At 36.0% G+C, this 17,068-nt stretch overlaps 1 protein-coding gene across 1 annotated transcript in view; it reads right to left on the bottom strand.

Annotated features, from left to right (window-relative positions):
- Window positions 1-17,068, bottom strand: part of UPF2 (UPF2 regulator of nonsense mediated mRNA decay) — a 105,570-nt gene that overhangs the window by 19,159 nt on the left and 69,343 nt on the right. Inside the window, exons 14-18 of the mRNA XM_045793925.2 lie at window positions 16,365-16,640; window positions 14,046-14,229; window positions 8,473-8,612; window positions 5,553-5,657; window positions 5,165-5,263 (exon numbers count right to left, since the gene is read on the bottom strand). Of these exons, the coding sequence (XP_045649881.2) occupies window positions 5,165-5,263; window positions 5,553-5,657; window positions 8,473-8,612; window positions 14,046-14,229; window positions 16,365-16,640 (804 nt within the window). The remainder of the gene's footprint in view (window positions 1-5,164; window positions 5,264-5,552; window positions 5,658-8,472; window positions 8,613-14,045; window positions 14,230-16,364; window positions 16,641-17,068) is intronic.

Below are 17,068 nucleotides of genomic sequence, written 5' to 3'. Positions count from 1 at the left end.
CCAAGGTGCAAAAACTAGTATCAATGGGGCATGTTCTTCCAGATTTTTCTTGAAAATACTACTACAAACAAATAAATACAAGGTACAACTGTGCATATTGTTCTATATTACACACATTTTTCTTCTTTTTGATTCCATGCCATGGACATCCTTCTAGTTGAGTATATACAGAACTAATTATATGGCTGTGCCCTTATTTATATAATTGGTCCTCTAATGATAGCCTAGATTTTTTTTTCTTTCTTTTTTTTTTAGATTTTATTTATTTATTTGAGAGAGTGAGCGCACACACAAGCCGGGGAGAGGGAGAGGGAGAAGCAGACTGCCAGCTGAGCAGAGAGCCCAACCTATCAACACAGGGCTTGATACTAGGACCCTGAGATCATGATCTGAGCCGAAGGCAGCCACTTAACTGAGCCATCCAGGCGCTCCTAGACTCTTTTCCTATTACAGTATGACATCCTTGTATATTTAACTTCATGCATTTGAGAGAAAATTAGTAAGGGTAAATTTTTATATCAAATGGCATACCCATTTGACAGGTTTACTAAATTTCTCTCTAAAAAGGCTGGACTGGTTTACATATTCCAAGTGCAGATGTTTACATACACTAAATCACAATGGGTATTATCACTTTTTAAATCTTAATATCTGATAAAAAGACTCACCTTAATTTGCTTATCTTTTTTTTTTTTTAAGAGTTTATTTATTTATTTGATGGGGGGAGAGAGAGAGAGCACAAGCAGGGAGAGTGGCAGGCAGAGGGAGAGGGAGCAGCAGACTCCCCATAGAGGAAGGAGCCGGATGTGGGGCTTAATCCCAGGACCCTGTGATCATGACCTGAGCCCAAAGCAGACCCTTAACCAACTGAGCCACCCAGGTACCCTTAACTTGCTTATCTTTAGATTATCAGTGAGCTTTAGCATGATTTCACTTATTTTTTCAATCAACGAGAAGACCCTGGGTCATTTTTTTCTCATTGGCTTGCAGGATCTGTTGCTATAGTACAGCTATTAATCCTGCATTATATAGACCATATTTTTTTAAAATTTATATTACATATATATATATTCCCACCCTCCCCCGGTTTGTCATTTCTTATGGCATTCTGTGCTGGAAAGCAAAATAGCAAGGTGGCTGAGAATAGACTACACCACTTACCAGTCTTACGCCTTAACCATGGCTTTAACTGAAACATGGCAATACTAACTATATCTGACAGCACTGTATGAAGAATAAACATGAAGTCTTAATGCAGTACTCAACAGTCTGAACAATTTTTAAGATTTCTGATAAATTTGCAATTAATTCTGGTGTGGAAATAAAACAGAAATTCAGCTTTATTTTTATGGACCATTCATTGAATAATCCGTTTGCCCTCAAATGATTTGCAATGTTATCTTTACGGTATTACTAAATTGCCATGTTTTAGGTCTATTTTGGACTTTCTTACTTCATTAATCTATTTACTGTTGTGCCAATCTATTACTGTGTGTTTAAAATGTTTTACTTTCTTATCTCATCCCCCCCTTTCCAGAAGTTTCCTAATTTGTTTATTCTTACAGATACTTTTAAGAATAATTTTGTTAAATCTTAAAAAAAAATACAAGCCCTCTCTCTCAAATAAAAAAATAAAATCTTTAAAACCTTTTCTCTGTCTCAAATAAAATCTTAAAAGAAAAACAACTCTCTAATAAATAAAATCTTTAAAGAAAAAAAGAATTTTGTTAAGTTCATTCTGCAACCATCTCCTTGTTCTTTCTCCAACACCCCTCCCCCCCAATTCCTCATTCCTGTCCCCTGCCAATCTTTCCGGTGAGACAGAATTATGACTACACAAAATCTCAGGACTTGATTTATGGAGAATCAATATCTTTTATGTTACTGTGTCTTCTTGTGACAACTTTATCAAAAGGAAGAAACTCCTTATGGCTGTTTGGTGTGGGTATTTGACAGTGTTTGAAAATTAGTGCCTAATATAGGATTAAGTTTTCTCCAGTACACTAAACACACAGGCATAAATGTGAATTCAAGCTGCCCTCCTCTCTGATCATCCTCCCATCCTTCTGGCTTGCTTCTTCAAGAACTCCCAATAAACAATTACTGGACCCTATCAAAAGACTCTATCTTTTGACTCCATCAGCTTTTCTACCTTATTTCTAAATGTTAGGCACTCGACCTTGAACCTGCTCTTCCTCTCTCTCCAAACTTTATTTTTTTGAAGTAGGTTCCATGCCCAGCATGGAGTCCAATGTGGGGCTTGAACTCATGACCCTGAGATCAAGCCCTGAACTGAGATCAAGAGTTGGACGCTTAACTGACTCAGCCACCCAAGCACCCCCTCTCTCCAAACTTTATACGTGGGTGGTTCAGGTGGTTCATCATTGCCACATCTTTTTTTTTTTTTTTTAAAGATTTTATTTATTTATTCAACAGAGATAGAGACAGCCAGCGAGAGAGGGAACACAAGCAGGGGGAGTGGGAGAGGAAGAAGCAGGCTCATAGCGGAGGAGCCTGATGTGGGGCTCGATCCCAGAACGCCGGGATCATGCCCTGAGCCGAAGGCAGGCGCTTAACCGCTGTGCCACCCAGGCGCCCCCATTGCCACATCTTTAAGTATGCTCTAACAACCACTCCACTTATGTTTCTCCTCTGATCTCCGACATTTCCATTTTGGCACCTCACAGGCTTCTCAAACTTAACACAGCCAAGTGCAACTCCTGCTCACTTTCCCCTTATTTCCAACCAGAGATAACTAGCCAGTGGCCCAAGCTAAAAAACTGTGCTGTCCTTGACTCCTTGACCCACTGTTATCAAATTAAGTGCCAAATATATCTGATTCACTCTCCTTCCTAAACAGCTTTTGAATCCAGACTCCATTCCTTGTGCCCTGCCCACTATTCTAGAGAGACGACTATCATCTCTCACTGGGATCGCCAGACTTCTAATCAGTCTCCCTGACACTCTCCTTGCTTTTCATCTTGTCCCAGTCTAAACCACCTTCATATGAACCATAGGTTCATATAGGACTGTGCCATCCAAAGAAGACCCATCATAAATATCCATTCTCATACCAGGCCACCCTCCGCACAGACAGACTAGGCTCTGGTAATAGTGGTTTCCTTTTAGTTTTTTAAACATTACACATCCTCTTCTGCCTCAGGATCTTTGAAACATATTCTCCCAATTTTTCACCTACATGGCTCCACTTCTGCCTGTTTGTCTAAAATTCATGATCTTTGATTATCCTATCTCTGCAAAAGCATTCTGTTCTTTTAGTTCCTTAGTATTTGGCACAATTTGAAATTATGTATTTGTTTAGTTGTTAAACATGTACCTTCCCCATAAAACTACAGTCTCTGAGGGCAGGAACCAGGTCTGTTTTTATTTACTACTTTTTTTTTTTTTTTAAAGATTTTATTTATTTATTCGACAGAGATAGAGACAGCCAGCGAGAGAGGGAACACAAGCAGGGGAAGTGGGAGAGGAAGAAGCAGGCTCATAGCAGAGGAGCCTGATGTGGGGCTCGATCCCATAATGCCGGGACCACGCCCTGAGCCGAAGGCAGACACTTAACCGCTGTGCCACCCAGACGCCCCTTTATTTACTACTTTGTTTAAGTCTACTGCACAGTGCTAGGCACACAGAGGTACTCAATAAATACTTATTAGACAAATGAATAACAGAGTCAATGGCTATTGACTTATGTAAGACAGGAAGTTTCTTCAAGAAATACATTGTTGGGGCGCCTGGGTGGGTCAGATGGTTGAGCGTCTGCCTTCAGTTCAGGTCATGATCTCCAGGTCCTGGGATCAAGCCCTGCATCAGGCTTCCAGCTCAGCAGGGAGTCTGCTTCTCCCTCTGCCTCTCCCCCCTGCTTGTGCTTTCTCTCTCTGTCTCTCTCAAACGAATAAATAAAAATATTTTTCTTAAAAGAAATAAACTTTATTATCTGTCTCTTCAAAGGGAGTATGATTATCTTACTTGATGACTTATGCTCCTAAATGACATAAATTTAAGAATTCATGAAAATTCTAGATATACGAAAAAACTTTAACATATGTAGGAAGAAGCAAATTGGCCTAATATACCTATAACACTAATTTGTACCTTATCCTAGCTTTTGGCCTTGGTAGCATCCATGAAAGTAAAATCCAGTATTTCTTCCCTAAAGATTACTCCATCAGCACAGAAAGACTATAATACCTTCCATCTTAAAAATAACCCTCCTCTTTTACCTCTAGTCACCTCTCCATTTCTCCTCCCTTTCTAGTAAAACTCCTCAAAAGTCACTTGTCTGTGTAACTAGTATTTTCACTTCCTCCCTTCCCATTTTCCAATGAGCCTACAGCATGAGGCCCTCATACCCTATCCCAAAAGAAGCAGTCTCCTCAAGTCACTAACGGGTTTAACAACAGCCATATAGAGGGTGGAAGTAAACAGTCCACAGGATGTGACCTCTAACTACAGAAAAACATAATTAATTTAAATTACTGGGAAGATAGAGCTTTTTATAAAATCCAGTGGATTAATGTCAAGAATATACTAAACAACATTTCTTTAAACATCAAATGACTAATATTCCTCTAAATATTTACAAACAAGTTATTCAAATTTTAAATCAAACTTAAGATTTGGTATATTAGGGGCGCCTGGGTGGCTCGGTAATTAAGCGTCTGGTCTGCTTTTGGCTCAGGGCATGATCCCAGGGTCCTGGGATCGAGTCCCACATCGGGCTCCCTGCTCCGCTGGGAGCCTGCTTCTTTTCCCACTTGTGTTCCCTCTCTCGCTGGCTGTCTCTTTAAAAAAAAAAAAAAAAGAACTTGGTATATTAAATTTCTCCAAATATTTATCTTTGGCAAAGTTTGAATCCTAAACAAACTATAAGTAAAAAGGTCTTAGAGACAGAGATAGGACTTCAGAGAGGAAAGACAGAGACCCGTATGATGAAATTACTGTGTTCTAAGTCTCATATTTACTACATTTTTTCCCAGTGTATCTCAAAGAAATGTACAAATCAGGATGTGGGATGCAAGAAGTACTGGCAACCGCCAAGCCTGTATACACGAGAGAAAAGCTGCTGCAGCGGCAAGTGTTTAGATGTGGAGACTTCTGTAGCATTCTGTAGTGAAAAGACACTCTGGAGCAGAGAAACCGTTCATACCTGAAGATTTTCCAGCATCATTTTATCCAGAGCTTGAATGAAGTCCTCATCTTCCACACAAGGTACATGCTTAAGTCCACCTCCCTTAATCATTACCTCCTTATTAAAACAAAACAAGAAACCAGACCAGAAATTTTAACTATCATGTTTTGTATTGATAACTTGGTTCAACATAACTCAAGGAATGTGTGAGTCAAGTATGTAACATTACTACATGTTAAAAAAAAATGTTAATATAGTAAAGTACTTAGATAGGGAAACAAACTGAAAATGAATTCCCAAAGAAATATTTTTCAATAATCACAAGAAACACAACTTCAGTAGCTAAAACTGAATTAATAAAGAGAATGTGGCATGATTTCAAAAGCCAATTTTCAGCCATACATACAGTATTTTCTTCATCGGTTTCGTTTTCTTTATTGGAGTCTGTAAGGTAATCGGTATTCTCTTCCTCTTCCTCCTCACCTTCATCATCATCATTATCAGAACCCTCCTGAAATTATTCAACATTAGTAGAAGATTAAAACATTTTGAAAAGGATCTCTATTTTACATGCCTTAAGATTTAAACACTTCTGTATAATTGTTCATTATTCTCAAGTTGCAGCCTTTTACGCAGTCTGCCTACGACTCAGAGCAAAGTCAGCCAGCAGCATTGGTTGAAAACTAATGGACACCAGTAGCTGAAAGCCCATCTCACTGTCTTCCGCTGATCTAATAGTACAAAGAGGCTTTGTAGAAATTCTTCCTTGAATTGCACAAGGAATGAGCTTCTTGAACCTTTTGTATATTTTTCCTATTTTGAGACTGAATTTCTCATAGTAGTGTTTTAATACCCATCTAACTGAAAGTCGATAAATAGTTCAAATTTAACATGGTTAGCAGTTGAAAGCAAGAACACTAAATGTATAAAGCACTACAGTGTATAAAGCACCTCAGCTTGGAAGGTACGCTCACATACTTCATTTTGTTTGCTCTACTGAATTCTGAAGAAGGCAGGATAAGCTTTCATGTCCCCATTTTTATACAGGAAAAAAACCAGGCTTGGGTAAGTTAAGTGACTTGTCCAAGGACACACTGCTTATTAAGCAGAGGAGCTAGACATTCTGACCCCCATCCTCTCCTGTCGGTGTCCCCACCCCTCTTCTATCAGCAAATTTCCTTTTCAAACAGAAGACTGGATTTTTCCTCAGTGATTTCTTAACCTCAGTGATTTTTCAAAAGGGCACACACACACAAAAAGCACACAGTTGCACTCCATCTGTGTATTCTTCCATTTCCAACAACACAATTCACTCTTACTTAGTTCTGTAACTTAAAAAAAAAGACTACACTAAATCCAACTTCTTCTCACTGTGCTAAGAGAAATAATGTGAATGAGAAATAAGTTCTAAGAGAAAATGAATTATTTAAATTTGTTACAACTTTTTTAGTATACATAACAATTAATTCCAAAAATCCAAATACTGTGTTATAATTTACTACACAGGCAGAGATTTTTAGCGTTTCTAAAGTGGAAATATTCTGGGAATGTAAGAAATGCATTCGCTTTTTTCAAATGTATTAACTTTTTTTTTTTTTTTAAGATTTCATTTATTTATTTGAGAGAAAGCAAGTGAGAGATAGAGCGCTAGCTGGGAGGGAGGGAGGGAGGGCCAGAGGGAGAGGGGAAAAGCAGGCTCCCCGCTGAGCAGGAAGCCTGACTCTGCTCAATCCCAGGACCCTGGGATCATGACCTGAGCCAAAGGCAGACACCCAACCGACTGAGCCACCCAGGCACCCTGAAATGTACTTTTTAAAACATAAGTCTGTAATTCAAAATCAAATTTGCAAGAGATGCTCTTTAAAAAATTAATCATTTATACGCAAGTAATGAATCATGGAACTTTACATCAAAAACTAGGGATGTACTGTATGGTGACTAACATTATATAATAAAAATATTATTAAAAAATTAATCATTTCTTAACACTTAAAAAATACTTTCTATTCAAAAACTAAGCTAAACTAAGTTAAACTGCATTAACTTTTTCTCCTTACCCTTTATTTTCATATTACTCAGACAAAATAAAATGGATTAACTTTTGAAATTGAAATGCTGAACAAGAATTCCACTATCCTAATCCCTATTATACGTAATAATCTGTGGGATCTGGAAGTGAATGGACCACAATAGCTAGCTAAGGAAAGCAGGAGGGGCAGCACAGCACAGGTCACACTGTCTGAGTTCAAACACCCACTCAGCACTTACTACTATGAGATCTTGGACAAATTAAACTACCCGTGCCTTATTTTCTCACCTACCTCACAGCGTGACATCAGCAATGGTCATGTAAATATTATAGCTACTATAATGATAAATCTTGTACTTACTATTAAATTATATAAATGCTACATTAGAATTTTAGCAGAACATTCACTTAATCTTTAGTTATCTTTAATTTACATAGCTGATATTCAGGAAGAAGTATTCTGGTTGTTAGGTGCTACAAATAACTCTGAAAGTCCATGTGGAGCCAAGGACCAAGTTGAGGACCAAGACGAAAACAAAGAGCACAATTTGTCTGAAGAGTGAACTCTATCTAGCCTTCTTCTTTCTCAGCTGAAGTTGTAGAATATCTCCCACTGCTCTTATTAATCAACCTATTTTCTCTCTTTAAAATGTTCTCCTTATGCTTGGACAGCAGCCATGGGAAAGGGTGGTCTTGAGAGGGAGGAGAAGCAAACTCCTCCAACTTCATTTATTAAACCACATCTTTCTCTTCTCCTTCCGGACAAGGCTCATGCAACACCAACTGAACATTGTGTTTTTCTACTTAGCAAGCACACATATATCATGTATGATATTCACAACTGCAACTGGAAAAGGAAGCAATGGTTAAAACTGATACAAATTTCAAAGTTATAGAAGTTCGCTTTTGAAAAAGAGGAAATACATCCCAACTCCTCAGGTGAGAAATATAGGAAAATGAGTCACTTTTCAATGACACATTTACTAAGGATGTTTAATTTATTAGATTCTGTTCATCTAATTAGTGCAGTAGCAAAATCTACTCTAAAAAATGGTCCTAATAAAAAAATGTCCTATGAACTTCTGGTCAATACTGTGAGTTTCTTACTGAAAAAGAGAACAAAAAACCAAAAAACCTTAATTCCATGGGTTTTATAACAGACATATACTACTAGTTACAGTTCCTATAATAAAACTAAGCAGGAGATCTTATTTTATACATTAAAGAAAATCTTGGCTCAAATAATCAAGATACTCTTGTACAAATGTACCTATTGGCTATAAACAAAAGTCATCACCTCTTCTTCTGGTTCATTTACTTCACTTTCATTTCCAGATTGTTCTTCTGTTTCAGCTCCTCCTTCTTCTTCTTCTTCATCCTCTTCAAGGTTTTCTCCTTCTGTCATAGAATCTTTTGAATCTTTGTCATTTACTAGGCCTTGAAACAAGGAGAAAGTGGAAAAAAACATGAAAAGGGGTAAATTTTCAATATTATACCACTTAATTTAGAAGTATGTATTAAGTGAGATAATTCAACCACCATTTTCTCAGAGTAATAAGAACACAGTTTAAAATTATTTGAGTAACATTTTACAAAGAGACCTTCATTTCAACAAAAAAAGCAATGACACATTATACATATATTATATATGTGTGTATATAAACATATATGTATTTTTTTTTCTTTCAGCTTCTGTTTATCTCCATCTCAGATGAATACAAACAAAATGTACCAGCATGTAAAATGCAGCCTCGACCATGTAAGATGCAGCCTCGGTCACACTTTTTACCAAATGACATTTTAGAATTTCTCCCACATTGAAGATATAAAATTATGTCTTCATGGAGAAATCACATTTGGCTATCAATCTGAGTGTCTGCACATTAAGACTAAGGGAAGGAGGCAAAGTTGTGTCACCAAAGGGCTTAATTTTTTTCTTCAGTAATGGCATTCTCCTCCTCGGGGAACTCCCTGCCTTGAATTTGCTTCCACCTCGCTTGTTCATCCACAGCTCACTGCCTAGTCAATTCTTCTTAATTAACATTTGAATTCCAAACCACTCTCTCTACTTTCAAGATGCCTCATCTGATCTGACTTTCCCGGGCTCTCTCCTGAGCCTTCTCCTACAGCTGGGCCTCTTTTCTGGCACAGATCTTGGAATCCTGCTCATCTGATACTCTTCTCAACAGAGAATATCCTTCAATGTACACTTTCAGTCCTTCCTATACATTCTCTAAGTTCAGTCTAAATTTTACTTCCTGCATAAACGCAATGAGTACCTGAATCTATTACTCTTCCTACTTTCTCCTAAAGCACTTGGAGAATTTCTCATAGCACTTTACATTTAAGGATACACCATGTAATGTTTTTTTCTAATGATTTCATAAACGTTACATCAGATTATAAGGGCCTTGAAGACAAAGAACTTGTTCTATATATTCAAAACTTACCAGAGGCCATATATTGATAAATACACAGTAGGTGTTTAGTAAATACTTGTTTATTCAGACTCTTAGATGATTAGAGCAGAAAGAAACTTTAGCAATCATGTAATGATTTAATTCTTTCATTTTATGAGGAATACTGAAGCCCAGAGAATTTGAATAACCTAACCAATAAGAGTAAAAAATTATTCCGGTATCTTATGTTGAAGAAATTAACCAAGAACTGATAAAAATACGAAAGTGCAGGGTGATTAAAGTAGTGAATAAAAATTAAGGAAAGTTGGATAATGCTCAGAAAGGAAAATTAATGCTGAAAAAAGAAGTTGGTGTTTCAGACTGAGAACCCATCAACTTAAAATTTCTCTATCACTTATTAGTTTTCAGATACAAATACAGATTTTATACATATACATTTATTTAGTTATTTATAGGGACTTTAAGAAGCAGAATACTGGATTGTTATTTAAGTTATCAAAGGCAAAAAACAAAGTCACATCTAAATCTAAACATTCTGAGTGAAAATATCACAGTGCTGATAAACTCACATGGCATGAGCTTACACCTTACACCTTTGTTCTATCCATTTAAAACATGCATCATGGGAAGAACTATAATGTGTAAGTTCTTTGTTTTGATAATCATACTTCTAATTTGTAAGGAAAATACAGACTATTTCTAACACATTTTATTTGCACTGCAGGTTACTTTCAAAGGCAATTTATAAATATATTTTGTATTTGCTAAGCAATATAATAATTATCCAGTTGTTGATCCCTAGGACACTGTCAATCTAAAATAAACAATGGGAGATAAAAATTTACACCTCAGGACATAGGGTTAACAAAATACAAACAACAAAATGCTGCTTGGTGCCTCAGTTCTCCTGCTCGTAACAGAGATAGTAATAATTGTAATACTTCCTTTCAGACTACTTTAAATTGTATTTTTCTCCTTACTAGACATGTTGAGCATTTCCTCCCATACTTAATATGTCAGAGAGAGCACAGTCTTCGAATTCTGGCTTGACAGGTTAACCTAGTGTTTTGATTTGTCAAATATAACTAACATTACCTCCCTGTGTCATTCTGGCATTAGACAGTACTCAATAAAAACACCAATTCTCCTCCGCCCCCCATGAATATGTCATGTTCATTTATCCATTGGGGAATTCTATTTTATTACCAATTCGCCTGTGCTCTTTATGTAAGTGAAACTAACCTGCCATGGAAACTATTTTCACTTTAATTTTATTTTTCTAGTTTATAAAAGCTTTAAACACCCAAATATGTTGCCACGCATATGCTTTCTTCTACTGTTTTAGAATTCGGGAAAATTAATGCCTCTCCAAATACTTGATCATCAGATCTATATTTAAAAATACTTAAAAAAAAAAGATTTTATTTATTTATTTGCTAGAGAGCAAGAGACAGAGAGGGAGAGAACAAGCAGGGAGAGCTGTAGGTAGAGGTTGCAGGCTCCCCACCGAGCAGGAGTCTGAGGCAGACTCAATCCCAGGACCCTGGGATCATGACTTGAATCGAAGGCAGACGCTTAACTGAGCCACCCAAGCATTTCTAAAAATAAATACTTAACTGCTCAATCCATCTGGAGTTTGATAAGATGTGGCTCTATATCAATTTTCCTCCAAAATGCTGACCAACATGTTGCCCTTATCCTATTTTTAAGACTCCTAGGTCATTATATATAAATTATTTTGTATTTAACTGGTGGTACCTGTAGGCCTTTTATTCTGGTCTACTGATTTTATTTCTAATTCGTGAAATACACTGTGGCTTTATAATTTATTCACATGGCTTCTTTTCTTTTTCACTTCTGTTTCCCTCATTTCTGTTCCTTATGCTATAATACAATCTAGAAGTTCCAAAACCAGATTAAATTATATTGCCTATAACCATTTTGGTTTTGTTCTTAAAGAGAATGTCTTAGCCAGTAATTCTATGTCTATATTGAGAAAACCAAGATACACACAAATATCACACAAAAATGTTATTTATAGTAATGTAAAATTACTGGAAATAACCTAAGCATCAAACAATAGGATTAATTAAATTATGGCACATTCATACAAAGGAATACAATTAAGAATTAGAAAAATATATGATGTTAGGAAGAAATTTCATAATATATTAGGTAGGGAAAAATCCAGTTATAAAACTGCAAACATGTGAAAAAATTTTAAAAGAATAGAACATATACCAAAAAATGTTAACAGATGATTATTCTTGTGTATGGAATGTGATTTTTGTTTTCTTGGTATTTTTCACAATTTCTGCCATGAACAAGCATTACTTTTTTTTTTAAAGGTGTATTTATTCATTTTAGTGAGAGAGAGAGTGAGGGGAAGGGCAGAGAGAGAGAGAGAATCCTCAAGCAGACTCCGCACTGAGCGCAGAGCCTGAGGTGGGGCTCAATCCCACAACCCTGAGATCATGACCTGAAACTGAGCCGGCTCTTTAAACAATGGAGCCACCCAGGTGCTCCAAACAAGTACTACTTTTAATTATATTAAAATGACTTTCAAAATACAAGGGAACTTTGTAGTGCTTTCTCATTAACTATTATGTTAGCACTGGGCTATTATAAAGTTAAAATAATAATGAATTTACAAAGTACTTGAAAACAAAAAAACTATCAAAGGCAAGATACTGTATGCTCTTATGGTTTATCAATAGGAAATAGATTCAACACAGATTCGTTCATGTACATCTTCTTCCTGATATTTAGACTCTAAAACAGGAGGAAAATGGGACAACTTGGGAGCATATTGATTCTAGTTGTCATCATCTTTTAGAGTTTGTTTCACAAATGGTGGCCTGTTTTTTTCCTTCCCATATTCTAAACAAGAACAGATCTCTCAAAAGAAGCCTAAGGTCCTTTAACTTAACCCTTTGCTCTATAAAGGATAAAGCACACCACACTCTTTACTTCTACCAAGCTAGGTGTCAAACTAGTGTTACCTGATGCCCACTACACAGAGAGTACCACTGGTAAAAGTTTTTGGGAAACAAGGCTAAGACTTAACTATATCAAAGCATCTGAAGTAGGGGCGCCTGGGTGGCTCAGTCAGTTAAGTGTCTGCCTTTGTCTCAGGTCATGATCTCAGGGTCCTGGGATTGAGCCCTGTGTTGGGCTCCCTGCTCAGCAAGGAGTCTGCTTCTCCCTCTCCCTCTGCCCTCCCCCCACCTTCTCATGCTCTCTCTCTCAAATAAATAAAATCTTAAAAATAAAAAATTTTAAAAAAAGCATTTGAAGTAAATGAAATAATTAAGACAAATGAGTACTCTGCCTGAAATGATCATTTTATACACTTGGAAATTTGAAAAGGAAAAAAAAAAGCAGATAACTTGGGACAAAGTTCAAAGAACAAAGGAATCACATATGCCCTAATGGGTGGAGTGGTAGAAAAGTGAATAGTTGCACAATCAGTAGCACCTTTAAAAATACTGCTCAAATAGATAGCAGCAATCATATTCTCCAAGGGAGGATGGATCTTTGGAGAAAGAAATCCTATTAAAATGCTGGATATAATATGAAAAGAACAGTTTTAGAGGAAAAAAGTCACAACTACCTTTCCCATGAAAAGTAGTTCTTTAGATATGCAACACAGTAAATTTATGCAGTTAGCATAAATGGTGAAGCTTAAGGATCTCCTAATGACAGACATATGGGTACCAAGAGCTGGCAGGAAATAAAACACTAATTTAACAGCCTAAAAACATGTCACTTTGAAATGACTACAATAAAACATGCTAACATGCTAAGAACTATTAGCAAGCAAACCAGATTGGTAAGGCTGCACGTCATTCCAGTTATTTCCACTGACAAAGTTCGTCAGCTCCTAGTCCCTTCAAGAGCTAACTCTTCTTCTGGAGCAGTCTTGGAAGGATGTTGAGAAAGTAAATAGACCAACTGTCCTACGGCACATAGTTCTCACATTTTCTCTAGTCCTTAGAAATAGAGACAACTCTCCCAGGGAATAAGGTCTGAAATTCCACAGGGTAGTTTCAAAACTTCTAACAGATACTCCCCCTACAGTGTCTAGCCTGTACTATTTTAGGAAATAATGCTTGTTGAAAATAAATACTGTATATATAAGAGATTCTTTCATCAAAAGCGTTTTGCATTAGCAACCAAAAATTTTACTAATTAAGAGAGGCTGACAGGAGAGTGTTTTTCCATCACTATCCTTTCCTTCAAAGTCTTATGTGACTGTTTTCCTCCAACTTGGGGTTATTTAATGAAATCAAGAAGTATGCCACTCAGGTCTTACCTAACACTACTAGGTAACACTCAACATTGGAAACAGAAAGTATACAAAAGCAAACTCTGATAACAATATAAAGCAAATTCTAGAAACAATCCGCCAAATATCATTTTTATTTTCTCTCTGTAATTAATTGCTTACCTAGTTTTATTAAGAATTCTCGTTCCAAGTCGTGTACCTGCCTGATGGATTCTTCCAGAGAATTACAGAGTTTGATCTTTGGTCTTAGCAGTTCTAGTGTATCACTGATCATGTAATCTATGTCAATAGGAAATGGATGGTCTTTTGTCCAAACCTCCAAACTTTTCTTCCACCAAACATAACGCTGATAATAAATGAAAAATAAATTTAGCTATAAGAAATCAATAACAAAAATATTTTAAAATAATAATCTATATTGATGTAACCTAGTTATAATAACTAAGCTAAAAAGTTGTACAAAACACCTACCATTTTTATTAATGGTCAACAATAATCCTAATCCAGTTCCTAAACCATTTGATGATTTTAATTTTTTTTATTACAGCTGTCAAAAATCCTTTTTAAAGGTGAGGAAAAATCATAAATAAAATATCAAAAAAATTTCCAGGTACTAAAACAAGGCAGAAACCCCACTCCCAAACACCAAACAGGGTTTAAGTATTTATTTTACAAAACAACAAAAGCAACAAGATTCAAAGCCACAGTTTTGATGTTTTATTATTTTCTCTATGCTCCCTGCTTTGATTTTTAAACAGGTCAATTAAAGTATCTGGAGATACAGTTTTTGAAATAAGGAAAAATCATTAATCCACAAGCATTTATTGAACAGCTACTGTGTATATGGCACGGTTTAGAGATCTTCCCTCTCTCCTCCTAGCCTGGTTCCTTCATTCTATTTTCTACATTTTTAACTAAAAAGCACAACCCAAGAATTTGCTTGTATATATAAAAGGGTATTCTTCTGGGTGCTCTCTCCTTTCCAGTTTGTTCTAGGTCCTTGCTCCTCAAAGTGGGGACCTCAACTGGGAGCTTGTTAAAAATGCGGACTCTTGGGCCCCCACCCTAGACCAAATGAATCACAATCTGCATTTTAACAGTACCTCCAGGTGATGCATATGTATATTAAAGTTTAGAAGCACTGCTGCAGGTGGTCCTTTTCGCCTGGCCTTCCCATACTTAACTGTACATTCTCTGACCTAGAACATACTGCCCTCATTCCCCAGACCTCACTCACTCCTTACTCCCAATTCCCTAGGTAGATCCTGCTACACATTTCTGCTTGTTAATCAAAAAATACTTTTGTCTCAATCTGCTCCTGGATATTTCTGAGTGGCTTTTTTCTCTCAGTCTGGGATTTCAGAGTGAATGCAAATAAGAACAGTCTTGTGAAAGAGAGTTTACTTTCGATGCTGATAGTTACAGATCACATTTTGCAGCAAAACTTTGGTTTTCTATACAGTCTCCAACTTAAGATAGTCCTTACATACAACAGGCAATCTGACTTCAAATTTGCAAAACTCCCTTCTCATTTTCTTCTTATCAATTCAGAAAACAAGGGAGTAATAAGCTGTCCTCTACTGCATAGGTACAGTGATAGAACAAAGTTAACAACCGCTCTTCCCCCAGAGTATTTGCCTCCACTTAACACCAGCCACTATATGGATATGTTTTTGATACTTCAAAAGTTATAGTTTTAAATTTATTTTCTTCACCAATAAATAAAGAAAACACTAACAAGAGATTATATAGAATAGAACGATCATATAGAACTGAATGGTACTTTTGGTACTTCATTTCAGTAACACATGGAGAATTCAACAGTGAGCAGTTCAACCTAAACCTAAGTTAACTTCTGGAACACCAACCTTATAAAATTTGTAGAAGTGTCTCCAGATTTGTTTCTGAATTTATACTGTACTTAATCTAAATTACGTAAGTTTACGTAATGAACTGAAATTAAGATAGGGAAGTACAACCCAAGAATTTACCATGAATGAACAAATATTTTTTCCTGTGTTGAAAATAACATATTTCCCCCAAAATGATAGTTTTTCTTAAAAAAAAAAAGTGAAATCGTTTAGAAACAAGAATTTTAAATGTAAAATCAGAACACAGATGAGTTAAAAATGTTATCAGATGTACAAAAATCATGAGTGATTTAATTCATAAATTACCATACCAAACATTATAATCCATAAATTACTATACCAAATTTATAAACCATACCAAAATAATTCCCAAAATTAATGATCAATCGTTATTAACCATAAAAGTGACCATGCAAGTAGAATGTTTATATAGTAGAATTCATCATATATTTTTAATCTCTAGAGCATACTTGCAGGAAGAAAAAATCCAATATAATGATGAACACACCTTACATGTGATATATGAATGCTAGCCTGTTTCTTCTCGAATATTTCCTATAACACAGCAATGCATTAAATGATGCTGAACTGCATATCTGAGTTTACATACCTGAAAGTATACAAGGAAGCAATCAAGTTTTCGTTTACTGGAACCTCTGTCAAAGTACTGGCCGCAGGTATCCAAAATAGTGCACACTAGTCTGATTCTGAAAAGGTGCTCAGGAGGGTCTAGTGAACTTGGAGAGCCATCTGGGTTAACACCAAATGAAGTAAAAGAATAAAGAGTTCTAAAAATAACAGCTGATTCCACCATTCGATAATTATAAAGTTCCCCTAAGAACTTGGCACTGCTGATACGTCTCTGATTAAATTTAGGTTGATTAACCTAAAGGAAAAAAACAAAAAACAAATTTCCATTAAAGAATAGTAATGTGTTGAAAAGAGGTAAAATTCTCCTCTGTCACTTGATAATACCAATTACTGAAAGAACACAAAACAGATTTTTAAAAAATGGGGTTTTTCCTTCTTTTTTAATAAAGTGATCACTTCCAGGTATCCTTTTTCTCTAAGAAATGGCTATTTTTAAAATGTTTTAATAAAAAGAACAAGTTAAATGTTAGATTTAGTATTAAGCTATCATTAACTGAGTTGATGACACAGTTAACATGTAATTCTCCCTATTAGCTCCCATAACTTATTTTTCTGTAATCCATGAATTAAGGAAATGATAAGCCAACAGAAAGAGGAAACAGTTTATAGAAATTCTTATCAAAAGATTACCAATTCATCTAATTAAGAGATTCATAGATTCCT

The sequence above is a fragment of the Ursus americanus genome, chromosome 31, assembly GCF_024610735.1.
Source record: "Ursus americanus isolate L20-20 chromosome 31, mUrsAme1.1.p, whole genome shotgun sequence".
Taxonomy (NCBI): domain Eukaryota; kingdom Metazoa; phylum Chordata; class Mammalia; order Carnivora; family Ursidae; genus Ursus; species Ursus americanus.
Note: the sequence above shows the minus strand (reverse complement) of the source record. Positions and strands in the feature narration are given on the sequence as shown.